The sequence below is a fragment of the Amphibalanus amphitrite genome, unplaced genomic scaffold, assembly GCF_019059575.1.
Source record: "Amphibalanus amphitrite isolate SeventyFive unplaced genomic scaffold, NRLGWU_Aamphi_draft 000174F_arrow, whole genome shotgun sequence".
Lineage (NCBI taxonomy): Eukaryota > Metazoa > Arthropoda > Thecostraca > Balanomorpha > Balanidae > Amphibalanus > Amphibalanus amphitrite.
Genome location: NW_024881669.1, coordinates 534,436 through 554,814, shown reverse-complemented (window position 1 = coordinate 554,814; position 20,379 = coordinate 534,436). Strand labels below are relative to the sequence as shown.

At 51.3% G+C, this 20,379-nt stretch overlaps 1 protein-coding gene across 1 annotated transcript in view; it reads right to left on the bottom strand.

The window, feature by feature from the left end:
* Positions 1 to 120: 120 nt before the first annotated feature.
* LOC122383836 (sine oculis-binding protein homolog B-like) overlaps positions 121 to 20,379 on the bottom strand; it is a 29,048-nt gene continuing 8,789 nt past the window's right edge. The window contains exons 2-6 of the mRNA XM_043370631.1: positions 6,935 to 7,133; positions 2,414 to 2,528; positions 1,774 to 1,878; positions 767 to 1,178; positions 121 to 721 (exon numbers count right to left, since the gene is read on the bottom strand). Coding sequence (XP_043226566.1) covers positions 320 to 721; positions 767 to 1,178; positions 1,774 to 1,878; positions 2,414 to 2,528; positions 6,935 to 7,133 — 1,233 coding nt within the window. The 3' untranslated portion in view covers positions 121 to 319. The remainder of the gene's footprint in view (positions 722 to 766; positions 1,179 to 1,773; positions 1,879 to 2,413; positions 2,529 to 6,934; positions 7,134 to 20,379) is intronic.

Genomic DNA, 20,379 nt, shown 5'->3' with positions numbered 1-20,379 from the left:
CTTGGCTTTGGGGCCGCAGTAGAGCCGCGTGGGTCAATGTCACCCGCGTCAAGGTCTTGTCTGCCTTCAGTCGAAAAGCTTCATATGCGTGCCGCACGGTGCGCAATCGTTACTATATTCTGGTCAGCCACCCAAGGGTGCATTGAATCTTGTCGAGTCACCGAGTCGGAAATCTAAATGCTGTTGTAGTGCTCACTTTGGATTCTCTACTCTACCAGCTCGTGGATATGTCGATAAAGATATAGTTTATTGACAACTTTTTTTACACAACACAGTCCGAAGCACGTCACATCAATATCTACAAATTTTAGCACCCCAATCAATCAAAGTCATCTTCCTCCATTTTAATTTTCCTGGGGTGATCTGTCTTCCGTTTTCGAACGGTCAGGTCCAGTCCCTCTGTGTCGGACCCGGAGGCCGACTCCTTCTCCAGCTCACGCTTCAGAATGGGGCAGTCTGCGGGCGGAGGCGCCGCGGCCGGCTGATCACGGCACTGATAGCGCGCCAGCAGCTCCCGACAGAGGTCCTCCGGCACGGGGATGGGCAGCGGCACCGGCACCGGCACCGGCACGGCCACCGGCACCGGCAGCATCACCGTCACCGGCGGCAGGCCGAGCGGCAGCGGCGGAGGGGGCGGCGGCGCGGCGGCGGCCGGCGCGCCCGGCCGCAGCAAGTGGTAGCGCTGCCACAGCGCCGCAGGCGGGCCGGTCGCCGGCGGACAGGGGGCGCCCGCCGCCGCCGCTGGCGCCGCCGCCGGCGGGCCGACCGCAGCAGCCGGCGCCATGCCGGCGGGGGGTGGCGGCGGCGGCGGGGGCTGCCGGGAGGGCGCCGACGGCCTCCTGCGGGCCCGCTCGCGCAGCTCCAGCACGGGCATGGTGTGACTGCGGGCGCGTACCCCGCGCGGCGGCGGCCGCTGCGGGTCGGGCCGAGCGCGTCGCACTCGGCGCCGGTCGCTGGCCGCCGCCGCGGCGCTGCCCTCGTCGCCGGTCGGGGGCGCTGGCTCGGCGGCGGGCGCGGCGGCGCCACTGGGCGGCCGGTCGCGCAGCCACATCTCGGGAGTGATGAGCGGGTCCTTGGAGGAGCGCGACACCAGCTCCCGCAGCTGGGGCAGCATCTGGATGTGCGCCTCCGTCTCCTTGCAGAATATGTTCATCTTGTAGGCGTTTAAACAGCTCTCACTGAAAAAAGTAACGTACCACTGAAAATCGAGTGGAAATGGATATGCTGAGCATATGGGCTAGAAGACCAATCAGTTTCAAATAGCAAGAGAAGATGATCTCCATATGGCACATGGGTGGAGCCTAGATGAATACTTGAAAAGAAAATATTTTAAGAAGTTGTTGACTTCCTCGAAAAATGAAAGAAACTTCTTAGCAGTAGCACAGTAAGCAGCGGAACACGTTCAGTTAAGGGGGGGGGGCACTGCCGACTTTTGGTCCCATTCCTTCCATGCAACGCCCATAGGGCTAATGTTAAAATGTCAAAGTCAAAGGGGGGCACGGTGCCCCGGTGCCCTCCCCGTTCCACTGCCTATGTCTTGGCACGCCTACGACAAGGACAGCTCTACGGCCGTTGTACGTTGCGGGGTGGTTGGGAAGAAAAAAGTATCGAATGTGAAGCATCGGCATCATTGTGTTCTGGCTGATTTCTTCAGGTGGCAGCACCCTCCTCCCACTGAGCTGATTTGATCAGTCATTGAGCGCGATCCCTCTCAGATATGCGCGACGCATGATGTAACATACACTTTATACAAACACGATGTCCGGTCCTTACCTGCAGAATTGGAGCTGCTGATCCCCGTTGATAAATTCGATGTTTAGTGAGTCTCGAATGTTCTTGCACCAATCGCAGAGCTTTGTCTTCCGGAAATTGGCCACTCTGGAACACAGTTTCAAAAACCGTTAATATGTAGGGGAAATTCACAACACTATGCCAACAGGGCTTCGTTGGTGACGGTTTGACGATATTATGCATGCGAGTTGGGTGGGAGCCGCGCCTCGTACCGCCACCTGCCAGCTGCCCACACAATACACATCGATAATTAGACAGTATTAGGCGAGTGACAGTGGCCGAGTTACACCTCAGGCAAGTTCAACGACAGGCCTGAATGAGCCACCGTGCTGCATTCTTCTCGGACAGCTGTACTTGCTGAACAAGGGTACTGCGCATTACTTGCATGGCATTTGAACACAGTTATTCACGCTACAGACCACACCACGCCTGGGATCTAAAAACTTGACCTAATGAGCTCATGTATCTTTCCCTGATAGAATAGCGTGCGGGATCAAATTTAAGATAGGTCGGATACGTGACACCACATGTGGCATTTGAAGCTCCATAGGTCGGCCAGTGGCCACACGATTCAGACGTGACCCCTGCTGACCTCGAGGTTGAGTCCGTGACCCCTACTGACCTTGACTGACTGAAGCACGGCTCTGAACAGAAGGCCTTCGAGCCCATAGTGTAGAGCTGAGCACCGAGTTTATTGCACCAGGAGCACACCACCGGGGTCCGCTTACAGCCACCGTCTGCCGGCACGGAACGGGGCGACACGGGTCAGGTCACGGGATCGAGTACGCGGGGTCAGGTCACAGGACCGAAAACACGGGGCCATGTCAGTGCACCAAAACACACAGAATCATGTCACATAACATCAGAACATGCACGATCATTTAACTCCGCTAGAACGACTCGCATGCCCAACCTAGTCTCCGCACGCCATCCTCGTCTCCGTGTCAGACCTATGGTGCCGGGACGTATCGGCCGCGGGGGTGCGCTCACTGATAGTGTAGCGGTGCGCCCTGCGGCCGCCCCCGCCGGGTCAGCCGGCGCCCCCGGCACTGTGACGCACGCGACGGCAGCCTCTGGTCGCCAGCGACACTGGAGACGGCCGCTCGGATCACAGGCGGATCGCCCGCCGACCGGGCTGCCCGGCATAATCAGCCTCATCGACCAGGCCGGCGGCGCGGCGGCCGGGCCGGCTCCAAATGAGGGTAACGGGAGCCGGCGCCGCTACCTGGCCGGCTCCGGTGGCCGGCCCCCTCTCACGGCACCAAATGGACGCGCGAAACGTGATAGGCTGAGCGGCGCCGGCGGCCCTAGCCGGCCTACAGCGGCGCAGCGGGCTCGTCGGAGGACCGAGTCGCACAGACAGGTAGGTAGATACCTACTGCCGTACTGAGCGGGGGAGGGCACTTCCAATCCCATCCATAATCACACATTGCACACTGCACACTGATGGTGTCGGTAGTGGTGCGTCATTTATGGCAATGGGTATCGGAATTCGCATGATCCAAGGAAATCCAATGACGTGCGTGAAGTTGAATGGAGACTTTCCCCTACACGGCAGCGCCAGCGTTTCACACGCAGTCTCCCATTCCTCCCGCTAGATGGCGTCACTAGTCGGCGCCTGAAACTATGCTGTACCGCACGGCACCCGCGGCGAGCGCCTGAATGTATGTTGAACCGCAGAGCACCCACAAGCGGCGGAAAAGGCCCGTGAAAAAACTAACGTCCCGCCGCGCAGGCTGCCCCCAACCAAACCCAGACCAGCGACCAACGGGACAGATCCCCATTAAAACGAACATTCTGATTCATAGACGCTTTTGAGGTTCGCAAATGGATCTCCCGTCAGAAAAAAAGCTAGGCACTTCAACGACAGCCAAGTACCTATGTATGTAAGTAATACTACATAAGTGTACCTACATTTCTAATTTCGCTAGCTGTTTTTCACCGTCATGCTAACAGAGTTTAATAGATGTTACGAAACTGTTCAATTACTACTTTCATCCCTTGACCTTCGAATGTCACGAATGTTTCGCTGTATAAAGAATGTGTCGCCGTATAACGAATATGTCACCGTATAACGAATATGTAAAGGTCAAAAGAATGTGTCGCCGTAAAAAGAATGTGTCATCGTATAACGAATATTTTGCCGTACCTATAACGGACATTAGCCGTTTTCACGACGGGCTATCCGGCAAATGCACCTGATTTGACCAAATCTGCACCTCATCTCTTTTACAGCAAATATCTTCATTTTATGAATTTATTTCAGTGTTTTAATCGATGATGCTCTCTGATATTATGACAAAGCAGGCATATAAGCAATTAGTGCAACCCTAGCTGATAGCTGCTAAGAGACACACTGAACCTGATTTGACCAAATCTGCACCTAATCTGTACCAGACGTGCACCAAATGTGTACCAGATGGCCGTCGTGAAAACGGCTATTACCCACTTATGTGCCGCCGTATGAGTGTTTCGCCGTGTAACGAATATGTCACCGCATAACAAATGCGTCGCGGTATGACTGATATTGCTTATATGTTGTCGTATAGCGAACGTGTCGCCCACAAGAATGTTTCGCTGTATAACGGATGTTTTGCCGTATAAAGAATGTGTCTCGGTATATTATGTCATGTGACGTGAACAACGAGAGCGGTCTGTTCTGATCTGTAGCACACCTCTGTTTATAATCTAGCTGACACTAAAAGACATTTTATCCACTTTTCCATTATTTTCAGCTGCACTAGATGGAACACGTCATATTCTAACAACAAATACTTCACATCGGCCACAATACGAGAAGAACGCAAGCACAAAAGCCTGTAAGAAAACAGTTAACTTAACAAACAACATTGTAAACCAATCATGGACAAGGAGCTTGTCATCATCGGATGCTTTTCAAAGACTGTTGATTCGTATAGGAATCGTGATAATAAAAATAACGAAACTGAACCCAGGTGCATACGGTACTCTCGTACATGGAGACTAGTGGTTATCATCGAAATGGTGTCTATAATTATATTGAACATCAATGTCTCGTTTTGTTCCCATAGGAAAAAACATTCATGGCCGAGGCTGAATAAAACGAACTATACTATCGAATTGAATAAATTGAACTAAACGAAGTCCGGCGACACAAGGGTCAAAGGGTACCACTGCGAGCCGCCTAACGACCGCCTCAAACCGGCCGGCAGCTGGAAACTGAGCTGGAAGGCGGAATGACGTAACCAGCTCGTATTACTTTAAGTTTGCTATAAACCCTGATAACGGCTACTGTGAAAACAACCATGAAGTAACAAACGTTGCGGTAGGTCTTGGTGGAAACGGTCTCGTATGACTCGTTTGGGCATTAAAATGCCCAACAGTCGGGAAGATGAAAAATGAAACATGAGAAAGGTTGCACGAAGGAAGGCTCACCGTATCTCAAATAACTTTTCCTTTGATGTATGTCTTGATAAAATCCGAGCAAACAATCATGAAGCGGCATACGTTGTCGTAGGCCTTGATGTGAGCAGTCTCATATAACTGCTTTATCCCGCGCCCCACTGGGGGGGGGGGGGGCTATTTATAGCCCCCCCCTCCCGTTTTTCTGCAATAACTTCCAAACCGCTTGACGTATCGACGCCAAACTTTCAGTACCTTAGGCTGCATCAATTTGACACCTTGTGTCAAAATTTGAACTTCGTACCTACTATAGGTCGGCCGTAAATGACGTCAGAGTGACGTCATGTTCGGCCGATTTCGACGCAAAACATTGAACCACGGCAATCGCTCCCAAGAGCTCAGTTTTTAAGCTAGATCCAATTTCTTTGCATGAGAGGACTCAGAATAGACTGCGCTATCAAAACTGCTATCTCGGATTTTCGAAATTTTAAAAAATTTGAAAATTTAATATAATAATATCCAAAATTTATATTTTTACATTTTTTCAAAAAGTTTTGACTTTTCGAAAAAAAAACGGAATATATATGATAGAACGCAATATTATGACTAACTCTAGCAAGTTTTAGCTAAATATCTTCAAAAATGGCCAAGTTTTACGCATTATTGCAAAAAATTCACAATTATTAATTTTTCATATCAATTTTTCGGCACGTATTTGACATCGTACGCCAATATAAATAGCACCATCGTGTTCTTGAGCTCAAACTGCATCCAATAGATACCTTTTTTGTTGAAAAATTTTAACTTCAAAATTTGACCTTTTTTGACCTGAAAGTGACCTAACATAAGCTAAATCGACTCAAAATGACCTCGAATGACACAGACGACATCAAATTCGAAATCTCTGACCCAAATGGACCATAAAACATGTGTCACGTGACCGACGCATGATATAATATTTTCGTGACCTGTGATGACCTGACCTTGACCTGAAAATCAAAGTACAAGTTTGGTACCCTCAGGGTAACTAGAGCATCTGTTCCCGAGTGTGTGATCCAAAAATGAGCCTGATCTGACTTGTAAGACGGCGGCCAGAGCCCAAAACGTGAACAAGCCAAAATGCTAATAATTTTTACTTTGACCTGACCTGTGACGTCATCGGTGACCTCGAGATCAATGCAATTAGGTTTCGCTCGACAGTTTTTCCGGGGCTATCAGACGCCGTTTGAATTTTGACGATCGGCCCAGTAGTTTCGGAGTTAGGAGGGGGGGGGGCTATGAATAGCCCCCCCCCCCCCCCAGTAGGGCGTGTTATACGCAGACCCCAGTGGGGCGCGGGTTATTTATTGGAGATAATGAAATATTGCTCATGCCATTACGGCGCACAACTTTCCTCTCCTGGTAACCTGACATCGGGAAACATCAGGCATCGAAATTGATTTTTTTTTCAAGTAGCTTTTTCCAATTATATGCACGTCAAACAAGTTCCGATGTCCATTGTCGGGATTGCACTTTACGTGCGCTCATCAACTTGAACTTTTGGACGAGTTATAATCTGTTTAGTCAGAAAGATCAGAAAGGCGCCCATATCTAATTACAAAGTCAAGCGTAAAAAGTGAAATGGTCACAATAGGTCACAGTGCTATCGCCGTGTTACGATCATGCCGGTCCCAGTTGCGTCTGACGCCTGGTGTGCCCTGTGTGTCCCGTGCGCAGCGGACGGGTGTGTGGGTGTCGGCTACCCCGCGGAGCGGTGTCTCACCGTTGGCCAGCGCGGCCGTGACCGGGGAGACGGGCCGCGGGGACACGGAGCCGTCCGTCAGCGGTGACGAGGGTCGGCTGAGGCGCCCCGCCGCCGAGCCCTCGGCCGGCGGCGGCGAGTGACGGCGCGGCGGCGGCGAGTCGCGCCGCTCGTACCCGTACCAGCTGAGCATCTCCTTCATCGCCGTCTCGGCAAACTCCTGCCGCAGGGGAGCGGGGCGGGGTCAGAACGGGGGCAGCGGGGCGGGACGGGCGGCAGTTTAGAGCGGGAGCAGCAGCAGAGTGAAATGTGGTTGGAACATTTAGCAGTAGGGGAAGGGGCCTCTGTCAGAAATAAAGGAATGGAATGGCGGAGTGGGACAAAGTTAGGGCGGGGAGTAGCAGAACTGGCTGCCTCATCAGGGCGGGGGACAGAACAGAACGGGGTTTCGTTAGTCGGGGTAGCGGCTCCACGAGGGATGCACATCAAAACACACTACACACAGCACACAATATACAACCAACCAAACAGGCGGGGGAGTGGAAATGAAATGTCTCAGCCCAGGGCTGCGGTCGTCCAGCGGCAGTGGCCGTGACGTTAGCGTCGGACACAACCACCGTGTGCCGGCACACCTTCCAGTCGGTAATTAATCATCCGCCGTAAACAGAGCAGTCCAGAGGTGCCGGCCGGGCGGCTGGGTAAACACACCGGCCCACTGCCGCGCCGGGCGGCACGGTGCAGCCCGCGGCCATGAGGCCGACCGAGCCAAGGCCCGGCAGCGCGCACTCCAGGCGCGGTCCCTCAGAGAGAGGCGGCTCGGTGGAAGTGCCGGGGGGACTGGCCCCGTGCTTTGGCGGGGTGCAGCACACCGGAGGGCCATGCTAATAAGCTATGATGTGAGTGCCACAACGGGAGACTGGACCCGTCTTTGACCAAGTAACAAAGAGTAGATGCCAGGCAGCGCGTCACACGGGTGTACGCTGAACGTCGACAAAGCTCCACGGCTGACATCAGAGCTCCATCACCACGCCCTGCCCTCGCCGGCGGCGGAGCTCGGCAGCCGGCAGTCCGCCAGCAGTCCGCCGTGCCGACTCAGTCCGCAATACATTACCGAGGATCGACCCGCGCTTCGAGCGGCTTGCGTTTCGCGAGATTCGCGGTGTGCGTTACAAAACAACGTAACCGTATCGGCCGTCTATTTATACGGGGCCCAAGTTAAACAGCTGGCGGTGTCGAGTTGCGCCATTCGGGCGACACCGGAGCCGCGGAGGCGGTCCCGGCTCGCGTTACAGACAGTCCATTGGGAGCGCGCTGCCGCCGGCGCCGTGCGCGCATCTCGCCGAGCTGCGGTTCCGGCGGCGGCCGCCAGGCGGCGGGCCGGTCGGGCCGTCACTGGAGAGGGCGGGGTCTGGTTCGTCGGGCCGGCTCAGGTGCCGCGCGCCGGGCCCGCCGCGGCCGGTGTCCTGTGACCGAGCCGAGGAAATGAGCCAGCAGCGGCCGCGCATACCGCCGACGAGCGACCGGTAGGGACCTGACCCGAGTCCGTACCGTAGCTCCATCCGTCCGGCGGCACCGCGTGCAGCTCACGTGATCGTGACCGCGCGGCTTACACGCCAAACACAGTCACGATGTGCTGGTAATGACTGATGACAATCATCACGAGCGGCAAGAATCGTCTCCGAATCGCGGCAAAACTCTTGCAGTATGTGGCGAGCTAACGGAAACGTATTCCGGTTCCGAAAACAAGGACAGTTTTAGATAACCGTATAACATACGTGACAAAGCGATCACGAGATAACGTCCCGGTCATTGATTGCTGCCAAGCTTCTGGCCGCATCACCTGCTGCAAGCCGGACCCTCAAAGTTGCGCCCACCGGCTACTCCACGCTCGTGAGTTCCGAATCCGGAAGGCGGATTTCACGACGGCCGTCAACAAAAAACAAACACTGGGAGCAGCGGCGGGTGACACAGTATGTGCTGCTCATCTGGAGGCTCGCGCTCCGTGTGAGTCACGGGGTGGAATTTCGGCAGGTTCGGAGGAGCGGCCACCGCGCCGAGTGTTTACCGCGAGCTGAGAGCCGAGTGGAGCACAGTGCCACGTCCACCGCCGTGAATCAAAGGACGGACCCGGCCAGATAGCGCAGCCGTTCGTTAAATAAATAACTAATAAAGTTACGATGTTTTCATCAGGGCACGACTTTTCACGCATGCCTGCACCAGCATGATTCTCAAGTAACAGAGAACAGAGATACTGGATTTCAATATGACAAAGCAAACAAGTTAATAACCGTTTTCACGACGGGCTATCCGGCGAATGCACCTAATTTGACCAAATCTGTACCTAATCTCTTTTACAGCAAATATCTTCATTTTATGAATTTATTTCAGTGTTTTAATCGATGACGCTCTCTGATAATATGACAAAGTAGGCATATAAGCAGTAAGTGCAACCCTAGCTGATAGCTACTAAGAGACACAATGAACCTAATTTGACCAAATCTGCACCTAATCTGCACCAGATGTGCACCAAATGTGTACCAGATGGCCGTCGTGAGAACGGCTAATGTCTACCATTTACAGTCATCTTTCGAAGAAGCAGAGCAGGTTTTGCGCCTTAGTGTGACTATCGTTTAATTTCCATTACCTACATCCTAAGCACTCATAGGCATGTGACTCATATGGAGACGGCAGCACTGCTAAACCGTTCTCAACAACTAGGTATTGGCGTGGTTGTAGCGCATCAAATGTTCTCCTTCCAGTAGTGGCGGAACACGTTCAATTAAGGGGGGGGGGGGAGGGCACTGCCGACTTTTGGTCCCATTCTTTCCATGCAACGCCCATAAGGCTAATGTTAAAATGCCAAAATCAAAGGGGGCAGGCCATGAAAATGACCTGCCCTCATATGACCGTAACAAAAAATCGAGATAGGTATAGGCACAAATTGGTAACACTGGTCAATGGTTATTGACGGTAATCTGCAACGTCTAAAACGTCATGAACTGAGCTGTAGGAGGGAGATCGAACACTTTTGTACGAGAGGCTACGCAACATGTGTTGACATGAGCTCATCTGAAGTGACCCAGACCAAAAAAAAACAGCATGTTATTGGGTCTCGCAATACTATGCGCCGCGTTTTCCTACCTATATCGCGCAACCGGGTTAAAATACCGGAATATCCACGAGTCTATAAGAGAGCAGTAGCTATGTGACGCCCATACGGTCCATGAACGTTAAAAGGAACTCGACGTCTTAGGAAGGCAGCAGTACAAACGATGCAGCTACAACTTACACCGACCTGTATATGTGACGGTCCGTCACCGTCCGACGGTGGATGGAGGGGCAGGTCCCTGACCCCTGACCGGTCACACCCGGGTCAGTGGGGCACTGTATGGCGGTGCGCTCCCAGCAGTGGCGGCTCGCCCCGGGACAGCACCGGGCCCGCCCTCAGTGCACCGACAGCTCGTCCCGTGGACAGACACCGTCGGCCGCCGCCGCAGGTCCGCCCGACGCGGCCGACTGGGCCCGGGGGCCGGTCCGCCAGGCCGCAGCGGCGGGTCGCTGCGCGCGCGGCCGTCACGGCGTCAACAGCACGGCGCCGCCGCGCCGGCCGCCGGCGCGACACCAGAGCTCGCCGGTAAATACGTGTCGGCTCCGGTTACGTCTTGTTTTTCAGCCGGCGGCCGGAGGAGCGCGGCCGCTGCCAGTCCTGTCCGACACCCTGCCATCTCCACCCGACACCGCCCGGTGTCGGCTGGTCCGACACCGCCGGGCTCATCTGACTGACACCGCCGGGCTCATCTGACGGACACCGCGGGCTCATCTGACACTGCGCATCTCCGCCCGACACACCGTCAGCCTCAGCCGACACACTGTCACTCGTCACTCGTCAGCCGACACACGGGCGACGCCAGCCGACACACTGTCTATCAGCCTCCGCCCGACACACCGCCGGCCTCAGCTGACACACTCAGCCGACACACCGACGGCGTCATATGACACGGCGAGATCCCATATGGTCGCTGAAACTGGAAGGCATACGACCCCATGCGTGCCGCCCCCGTCACTTTGAAAGAAACAAAGTCAACGAAAAAATGCAAATTTTCTTTGTCGAGTATCATTACTCGTATATGAAATAATCTTTCAGAAACTGATGACAAAACACCCGAATAATGGGAAAATATTGCAACTCTTCTCATATCCATTCCGCATAGTCATCTGTAGGCATCTGATCCGACACGGTGATGGCACCCTGAGACCTTGCCACTCAGTCTCGAATACCGACGCGGTGCAGCCGGATTCACTTCGAGGACCGTTCAGCTCCATCGGTCACAGCCCCCCTAATCCTTGGTAATATCTCCGTCCCCCACTCAGCTAGCCAGGCGCCATCAAACCCTCTATCAGATGTGAGATGTACCTATAGTAGGTACAACACTCGCCGTACGACACTGAGCCGCACGGCACTGCACTGTACGACAAGACACTGAGCCGTATACTTCGCCAAACAATGGTCGTCATTCGTGACGACCATTGTTTGGCGATTTCGTTTTGTCATCATCATTCGTGTTTCTCAAGCTCAGGTGCGTCGAATGATATGCCTAATTTTTATTCGGGTGAGGTCAACTTACGGTTTTGACCTCGGGTCAAGGTCATGTCAGAGCCACTCAGGTCACGAAGTTGGTAGAATGAGATGACATCGCACATCATTAGATTCGGCAGTTCTTCCCGAGTCCAGTGACTTTCTCGACTCGCTAACTCATTTGATCGGGAGCAATTGAGTTAAAACTCTGGTGACGTCATAAATAACGTCACGCGAGGTCAACGATGCAAAAAAGAGGCATCGGATCTAGCAAAGAAAATCGTGAAATCGCGATGAAATGTGCTTCAGGTAGTTTCAGATCATTCTCGGCGCTAAAATAGTTTCCATATTTCCCCTGCTTTGGTCACGGTGAGGTCACGTGACCGACCTGACCTCAGATGACCCTCAAGAAAAATCCCAGATACAAAACTTGTGAGGCCTCTGGAGGATATAAGGTCTTGTAAGTTTCATCGCCCTGTGAAAACTCCTCTGGCACTCAGGCGTTGCGAAGTTACGACATTTCAGGACCGTACATACTGCAGAGGTTCACTTATGGCGTCATAGATCAGTGGCCTGGTCCTGACCTGACCCGAAAATGAGGTTGGTGTCACAAGATCCGGCTTGAATTAAAGGTTAAGTGTGCCAACGTCCAGCTCTCTAGCTCCAGCAGGTTTTGAGCTATCGCGAAAAAACGTACCTGCCTATAGGGGGCGGCATCCCCCCCCCCCTCTACCCGGCCGGCGAGTATTGGCGGCGAAATACTGGTCTGTGTAACATGAACTTCCTTCCAGCCGAGAGGGACCAGATGCGCCTTCGGAAGGGCTTTGTCCGATGACGCGCTCTGTCGATGTGTCGGCTACTTGACACCCGCGCTGTCAGCGGAGACCTCGACAGCTAGGTCTCGGCCCCGGCTCCCACCCACGTCTGCACACACCATTCACGCCGCCACACAAAGCGCCGCTGGACCGCGGTAGCCGGAAACCGTTCAGCAAGAATATCCGCTTCAGAAACGTCATCCGATATTTCGGCTCACGGGAGCAGACAGCCTATCCGTATTGGGTTGAAACTGTAAAATTCAAGGAGCAAGTATCCTCAATGATCATTGCTCAATGGACAATGCCTATCGCTATCCCAGGCAAAGAAGGTAACCTACAGTCGATATTCTTCTCTCACTATAGTCACGATAGTATACCGAAATATTGATCTGCCAGCAGCACTAATTGACAAGTAACTCCTAACGGAAGGGAGAGAGGAATCAGCTCCGCTTAGTCTCTCCCTGCCTGGGTCCACTATGCACCGGTGCTAGTTCACCGAGTGACCTGGACGCCACCGACCCGAGTTACTGGACGACCGAGGCAGGTCGAGCCGGAGGGAGCCGCCGTCCTGAGACGGCCGAGTCAGGGGCACGGAGGCGGCCCGGCCCGCGGCAGTGACCCGACCCGGCCGCGCGGGACGTGCCGATGACATCACCCGGCCCCGGTGACACTGACACCACCGGCTCACACGGACGCGCTCAGCGGCCCGTGTCACCGGCCGGCGGCTCGCGTTGCCAGCGCACCTGATGACCCGGCGCGGTCCGGGGTCCTCCGGGGTACTCGGGACGACCGAGTCGGATCGCGGCCCGCATGGATCCACACTCAACGGCCCGTGCCGGCAGGTCACAATTGACAGGACGCTGAGACTGAGCTGGTAAGACTATATCGATGCAGAGGTGTCAACGCTTCGCGGGGCGTGAGGCGACGGTTGGTCTTTCCTCTCTTCCCTCCAGCTCATAGAATCCATAGCCGATGTAACTGCGACTGACAAGAAACACAATTACATGAGGAGAGAATGAGAAGCGTACGTGGCTGGAAGTCCGAGAAGGCGAATGGAAACACAAACACAGATGAAAATGATACAATGAAAACATCATCCAGACGTGCTCCAAGAAGCGTCACGTCAATGTAGTTTCCGCTCGGCAGATAGAGTTTGAGAAATCCTCGCCAGATGGCACACGACATGACGAGGTCACAGGTGGCGAACAAATACCGGTCATTTTGTGACCGGGAAGGTCGCCCGCTGAAAACAGTGGGCGATATTGACATCCCTAATCGGCGACAGCTCCTTCGTCAATAACAACCTGGCGAAGCGCGTCTTGTTGAAGCTCCAAGCATGCGTAAAAGGGAGCCACCAATACCACCAATACCCATATCAGTCGGGGAAACTGTGGTCAAATCTTCCATTTTTAGAAAGCCTTCCATTTTTGGAAGGATTTTCTATATATGGGTACGCACCTTCCAAAAATGGGTACGCTGACGACGTCATCGTACCCAAATATAGAAAATGTTGCGCATATGTTGGAACTTACCGATTTCCGCCGAACATGAGGCAAATGCGACTATCGCCCCTGGTCGCTTTCTATTCGCCATAGTGAAGTGTCCATAATCTAGCGTGGATGCCTAAATCCTAGCGTGGATGTATTTTAGGTAATTTTTCAAAGTAATGAGTCGTGGAAAATTGACAAAAATTTACCGACAAACGATGGTTTTATAAGACTTTATCAAACATTTTGTAAGCAAAAAGCATCAAAAACGAAAAGTAAATATCCTTAAAAGTACTTTAGTGACGGGCCATGCTTGTTCGATACCGCCGACTTTATTTACAGTGCGGAATTGTCTGGACAGAGTGCGGCGGTTTCGGGAGTGTAGTGGCGAGTAAAACTTGTATTTGTTGCCGTTTTCTGCATTTATTAGCATATTGTGTGGTTGATTTCAATTTTTTAAGGCTTTTGCCAAACATTTGGGTGGAGGTCTCGTCATTTTTCAATGTTTTTTCCGGAATATGGGACGAATTAAATAGGCGTTGCTGCGCCGTTTTTCGTGTTACTTTCTATCGAAGGAGCATGAATCTTCAATTTATATGAGGAATAGTAAGTTTAATTTAAACCATTTTTGTCAGGGCTATAGCTGTGTTCCTCCTGGTTGGTTATTGACCAGCTGTTTTCTCTTCTGAATTTCTATGTGTCCTCTAGAAGTAGAAAAAGAGAGCAGTGCGCCAGGACACCATGCTATTATATCACTATGTACATTGACATAGCATGCCTGTATTACCAACACTAGCACTGCTGCTTCTCCTTATATCAATGATCATAAATGGCAAAATCAACTATTAATGTTACACATTTAAAAAGGCCGTAGCTTAAATCAAAGAATGTGAATCACAGTTGGGAACACTGAGATTAGACCTTCCAATTTTGGAAGCCTTCCATTTTTGGAAAATGCATACCCATTTATGGAAGGTCCTTCCAAAAATGGAAGGCTTCCAAAAATAGAAGATTTGACCACAGTTTCCCCCACTGATATTGTCCGAAGCGAGCGAACCTCAGTATAGTCCTCACACCATATCCACCGTCTCGCCACCTTACCTCCTCGGCCGCCGGTCAGTGTCTCCCTCCAGTCTCTGGACAGCCTCTGACGCACGGACAGCACCTCCCCGTATCCTGGCTCTCGGGCGCGCACGGCGAGCTCCGCGCCGCCCCACGCGGCCCTCTCCCACGGGAGGCTCGGCAGACACTGCAGTCCGGCGGCGGCGCGGCGGCCGGGCCCCGCTGATCCACGCCCGCCGTCCGCCGGCTACAGTTTCGCGTCTCTCGGCGGTGCCGTCACACGCCGTCCGTACGGAGAACCCGACGCCGGCGAGCCGGCCGGCGACTCATCGGCCGACAGATGGGAGCCAGCCCGGCCCGGCAGCTCTCCCGAGACGGCTGGCAGGGCACCTCCCGGCCCGGCGGCACACAGGCGACCCACAGACGCGGCCGTCACGGCCCGCGAGGACAGCCCGCGGCCGGGTCGGGTGACCCGCCGACAGCTTCAGTTACAGGGCCGCGCCTCTCACCTCGCTGCAAATGTCTATATATAAACCGGCGCTCGCTTCCACACTTATCGTCCTGAGCCGGACATGTGCCAGACACCAGCCCTACGAAACCGTGTTAGCAGTCAGTGGAGCTAGACTGGACCCGAGTCCAGGCCAGGCCGGGTCTCATGGAACGACAGAAACCTGACGGTTCCATCGTAGCATGGCAAACAGTCTTTAATAATCAGCCCGTAACATCGGAGATATAACCATAGGCGCGGGAGCCGGGGGGCCAGTGGGGGCAGCTTGCCCCCCCCCCCCCAACTCTGGGGCCGTGGGGGCGGTGCCCCCACGGCCACAGCTTTGAGACGGAATACCACACTTTTTTTTTGCAAATGTTTTCTTTTTTGTTGAAAAAGCCGAGGGGTGAAAAATGAGTGGCCTAAAACCGGTGAGAAAACTAGATTTGGGGGTACCCTAGGTTAATCTCTATTATGGTGTGCCCCCCCCCCCCAGTCGGAAAGTAGTTCCCGCGCCCCTGGATATAACAACTGGAACCTAGTGGGGCATTCCACGTCAAATCAAACACCGAAATCCGTCATCCCCTTCGATTTTTCTGAAAATTTGTAGGCAGACTGGGCATGGTTCAAAACTGAGTTACGTATAATATTTTCGAAATTTGATAACGTATCGCTGAGATATAGGTCATCGAGTATAGCGAAAAATGCCACACATCAATTTTTTAAATGCCTATAACTCTGGTTCCTTTTCTGGTATCAAAATGATATTAACAGGGTCTTATAGGCAATTGATAAGGCTTTGATTTTTAATTATAAAATTAAATTGAAGTGACCTTGAAATGCATTTGACCTTGAATTAAAACAGAAAAATTTAAATAGCAAAAAACACGTCACCTTCGATTTGGGTAATTTTTACATATTATGTCCGTCACAATGTTCCCAACCATCTGTGAAAAAATTGGAGTGGGCCATTCATAACTTTCGCGGCAAACGCCGTTTTCATGCATCAACATCACGCAACCGCGCGTGACCTTGAAAGACAGAGTCAAGACATGCTTGCTTGTGTACACTTTCTGAAATGAATGATTGCTGATTAGTGATATCCCAAACTCTGCGAGAATGGAAATGCATAGTCATCGTAGTCAAGCATTCACGTTCCATAGTAAAAGTGTCTCAGGCAAACGGTATTTTACGGTGAATTTTGAGCCGTGTGGAAATGCATCATGAAGTAAATTCAACGAAAACATTATCACGCAACGATATCTTCACGTCTTTTGATCTTCACTATCCGAAAGAACATACATTTTTTAGTATGTATGGGGAATTTCTAGTTAATCCAATAATAAATATGGCAGTTAGAGGCCTGCTAAGAGTAACATGTCGCCGGCTGAGGCGGGCTCGGCCGATGCGGGAAACGCAGCAATCACAATTTTGTGTTTACACGTTCATATTTCAATTGTTTACCAACCGATTTTCAAAATTCTTTCACCATAAGATTGCCTGTACATTTCTTAGTCTTCTCACAAAATTTGACGCGAATCGAACGTAATCAGCGGTAGGGAGCGCGATGTAAAGACGGAACCGTTCCGTTCCGTCCCGGCACAGTCTACAATTCAGGCGGCGCGTAGCGGTCGGCGCCGGCTGCCGAGTCGCCGCGTCGCTGCGGCGACAGGATGTTCACTTTACACCGCTATTACTAGAACAGTTGTGAACCGATTTTCTTATTGCTTGCACGATGAGATGTCCAATTCAATTCTTGACAGGTAGCCATAATTAATTTCGCATTAATCTTATGAGATATTGGCGAAAAACAGGAGGGGTGGGCGAAATTCGCTGTTCCCCCTCCACTGCGCGTGCTAACATACGTTTGCATATGTGCAATTTTCTTCAAAACTTATGAATGGCCCACTCTAATTTTTTCACAGGTTGTTAAGAATATGGTAGGCAATAAAATATATGAAAATGAGCCAAATCGAAGGTGACGTGTTTTTTGCTATTTCAATATTTGTGCTTAAGAACAGAGTTAAGCAATTTTCAAGGTCATATATTTAAGTAGGTGCAATTCTAAACAAATGCTTAAGAACTTACCTAAACAGTAAGGTTTATTTCATTCAAATCAAACAAGTACAACCAAAGTTATGGTCGTTCAAAAATATAAAGATGCAACATTTTGTAAAAATTTGATGCCCTATATTTAGAAGACCTGTGGTCAGAATGTGCAAAAAACATCAATGTAATGTCCGGGGCCACACAGGAACTCGCTCACAAATTTATACTGAAATCGCTGATGGTAAGGTGCAAAACAGCCGATTTTTGTTCGATTTGACGTGGAATGCCACTAATGTCAACGTCTAAGTTATTAAATTAACGGGTGACCTCAAAGGTCAGACCATTATCTCACATGTCGAATTGTGGTTTCAAATGCATACATATAGGGGAAGCGGGGGGAGCACCGCCACCTTAAGCATTTCTGCTCACCGAGCTGATATGCGTAGTAAAAACGAAGCTCTTTTGCATTCATGTGAAAGTAGGAATGTTTTCCTACATGTTGGCATAGTTTCCAGCGCTCCATTATAAAATTTCGCTACCTTACAGACGTCGAAAACAAGTCCTGCATTTTTCGTCCTCCAAAAAATGTGCGGGTAGCACCGCCACTGATGGCGATGTTATCCACAGATCGGCCTTACGGTGACAGCCACCCTTGGAAGCGTTACTGCTGTCTGAAATAGTAACTCAAACTCATATAAGACACACAAGAATTGGTTGTTAGTTTGTCACAGATCAGACTGTTTGTTGCGGACAATATGCATACAAAGCATGACAAATTCACGTTTATTTCGAAACATCCAGTGAAGTCAAACGTGAGGTTAAATAACAGACGACGTTTGCGGCCTAACTAAAGCTCTTCTCCGAGCTGAGTGAATCATCATTGCGGCTTTATCCATTTTGCCACCCCTTGGGGTAGCACCGCCGAGCATGGCGGTGTTACCCCACTCACAGTCATGGACCGACAACGCCCCGACAGCAAAACAAGCCGGGACGCGATTCTTCTGTAATTCCTTTCTCAACAAAGAGCACTTCATGCCCTCAAATTTAACGTAAAAATCAAGGCATTTTGACTTGAAATGACCACTTACTTGCTGCTCAAACATGCCAAATGATTACAACGATGGTTTGAAATTCACAAAATGGGCAATTGCGATCTCAAAATCAAATAAATCTAGCGAAACCTACGTCACGCGGCGTCCCGTTTCCGTTCGGACACCGAAATGGCGGGTGTTTACATTTACAATTCAGAGTTTTGCCGATTATAGAGAGGATGGCCAAGCGGTGTTTCCCACATGGCGGTGCTACCCCCGCTTCCCCTACACGGGTAGGTAAAATGTACATATACCTAATGCTTCGTCGGATTGATCAAGCGAAAACTTCCATGACATTATGTTTGTGTCAAGCCGCCTCGAATTTACTTTAAATTCGTTGACTGAATGTTGGCTTTGAATAATCTCGACTAACCTCAGCACGTACCGAGTTATGTTCGTGCTTGGTAAATGTACTGGCATAAGTATTCATATGCAAATTCGCATAAACTTCAATTCTGCTATAACCCATTTATGCCCAGGAATATTGACCATCATGAAAATCGACGAAATCAAAATATGTTATGCTCCTACCAGGGCCTTGCATGGAATCGAAAATAATTTTTGCCTGCAGCAAAAGTTTTTCGAGAAAAACGTAAAAAACATGCGTTGCGAAATCGCAACGAAGGGCACACCGGGCGCCATCAGCGTTGCGAAAACGCAACGACGGGCACATCAGACGGACATAAAGTACACGGAACTGCCGTATATGCTAATATGTTTTGACAAAACATCAATCAACTGTTGACAACTATTGCTTGAAAATGCGGAACCCACATCCGTCTTGCTCTATAACCCGCCTAAGAGCCTCAGTGGGGAAGCATAACTTCACGGTGACCATAACTTCATGATTCGCGAACGGGGAGATGGCAACACGGTCATTATCAACCATTTACGTTGTCCATTGCTGTTCATTTAAAGTTATGGTCGACACGTATCCAGGGTGATGCTTTCTTTTTGGAAGCTAGACAGAGCCATTACCCCCACCTATCAGACCCCACACTGAATACAATTAAACGGAGGATTGGGAGTAAACCAGTGCCTCATGTATGCGCGTTATATATCCGCAATCATTGTTAACCACCCTCCTAAGTAGCAGTAAAGTTAAATTCCATTGCAGGTTAGTCGTATCCACTCTCAGCAAAAAGAAAAAAAGGACCGATCCGGCTCTAACAAATTACCCGCGTAAGGCGTAGCGCATCACAACAAATCGACTCCCAGTTTATCATGTTTACACCTAAACCAAAATTTTCATGGCCCCACTCTCAGCGACCTTCACGTGTAACCTCTTTCTCGAGACAATGCCAGGACAGAATGGTGATTCGACGCCAATCCGTCCTTTCCATCTTCAGGATAGTTGAATCCTCCTCCACGCCTCAACCCCCTGTTCCGGGCTGGACCGGCAACGTATATCGCAATCGGGCAGCTCACATAGGAGCGCGCCTGTAGCCGGGTGCAGTGAGTGCTTGGGAGGGGGAAGGGGGTGGGTCGTGGCCTGCCCACTGACTGGGCTCAGTCTCCAGTCTACGATTAACCGTGTCCGGTCAGACAAATGTCTCCCTCAATTCCAATAACCCTGCTAGCTCTATAAATGGTCTGATTAGATAAAAAACCTATCAAAGTAAGAAAACAAACGTATACTCTACATCATCAAGCAGCTTATTACGGAGCGAGCGAAGCGAGCGTAGTCTTTCCTTAGATTAACGGAAATTTCTGAGTATGAGCGGCCGGCCGGCCGTGGTCACGCTTTTGCGAGGCTTATATCTCAGCAACCACTTGACCGATTTACACGCGGTAATTTTTGTAGGGTAGCTTCATTCCTTCTACCAAGTATTGGACTATTCCCGATGCATGTGGGTGACCCCTTATGCACGTGCCACGTGCAAAACGAAGAGGTGTCAG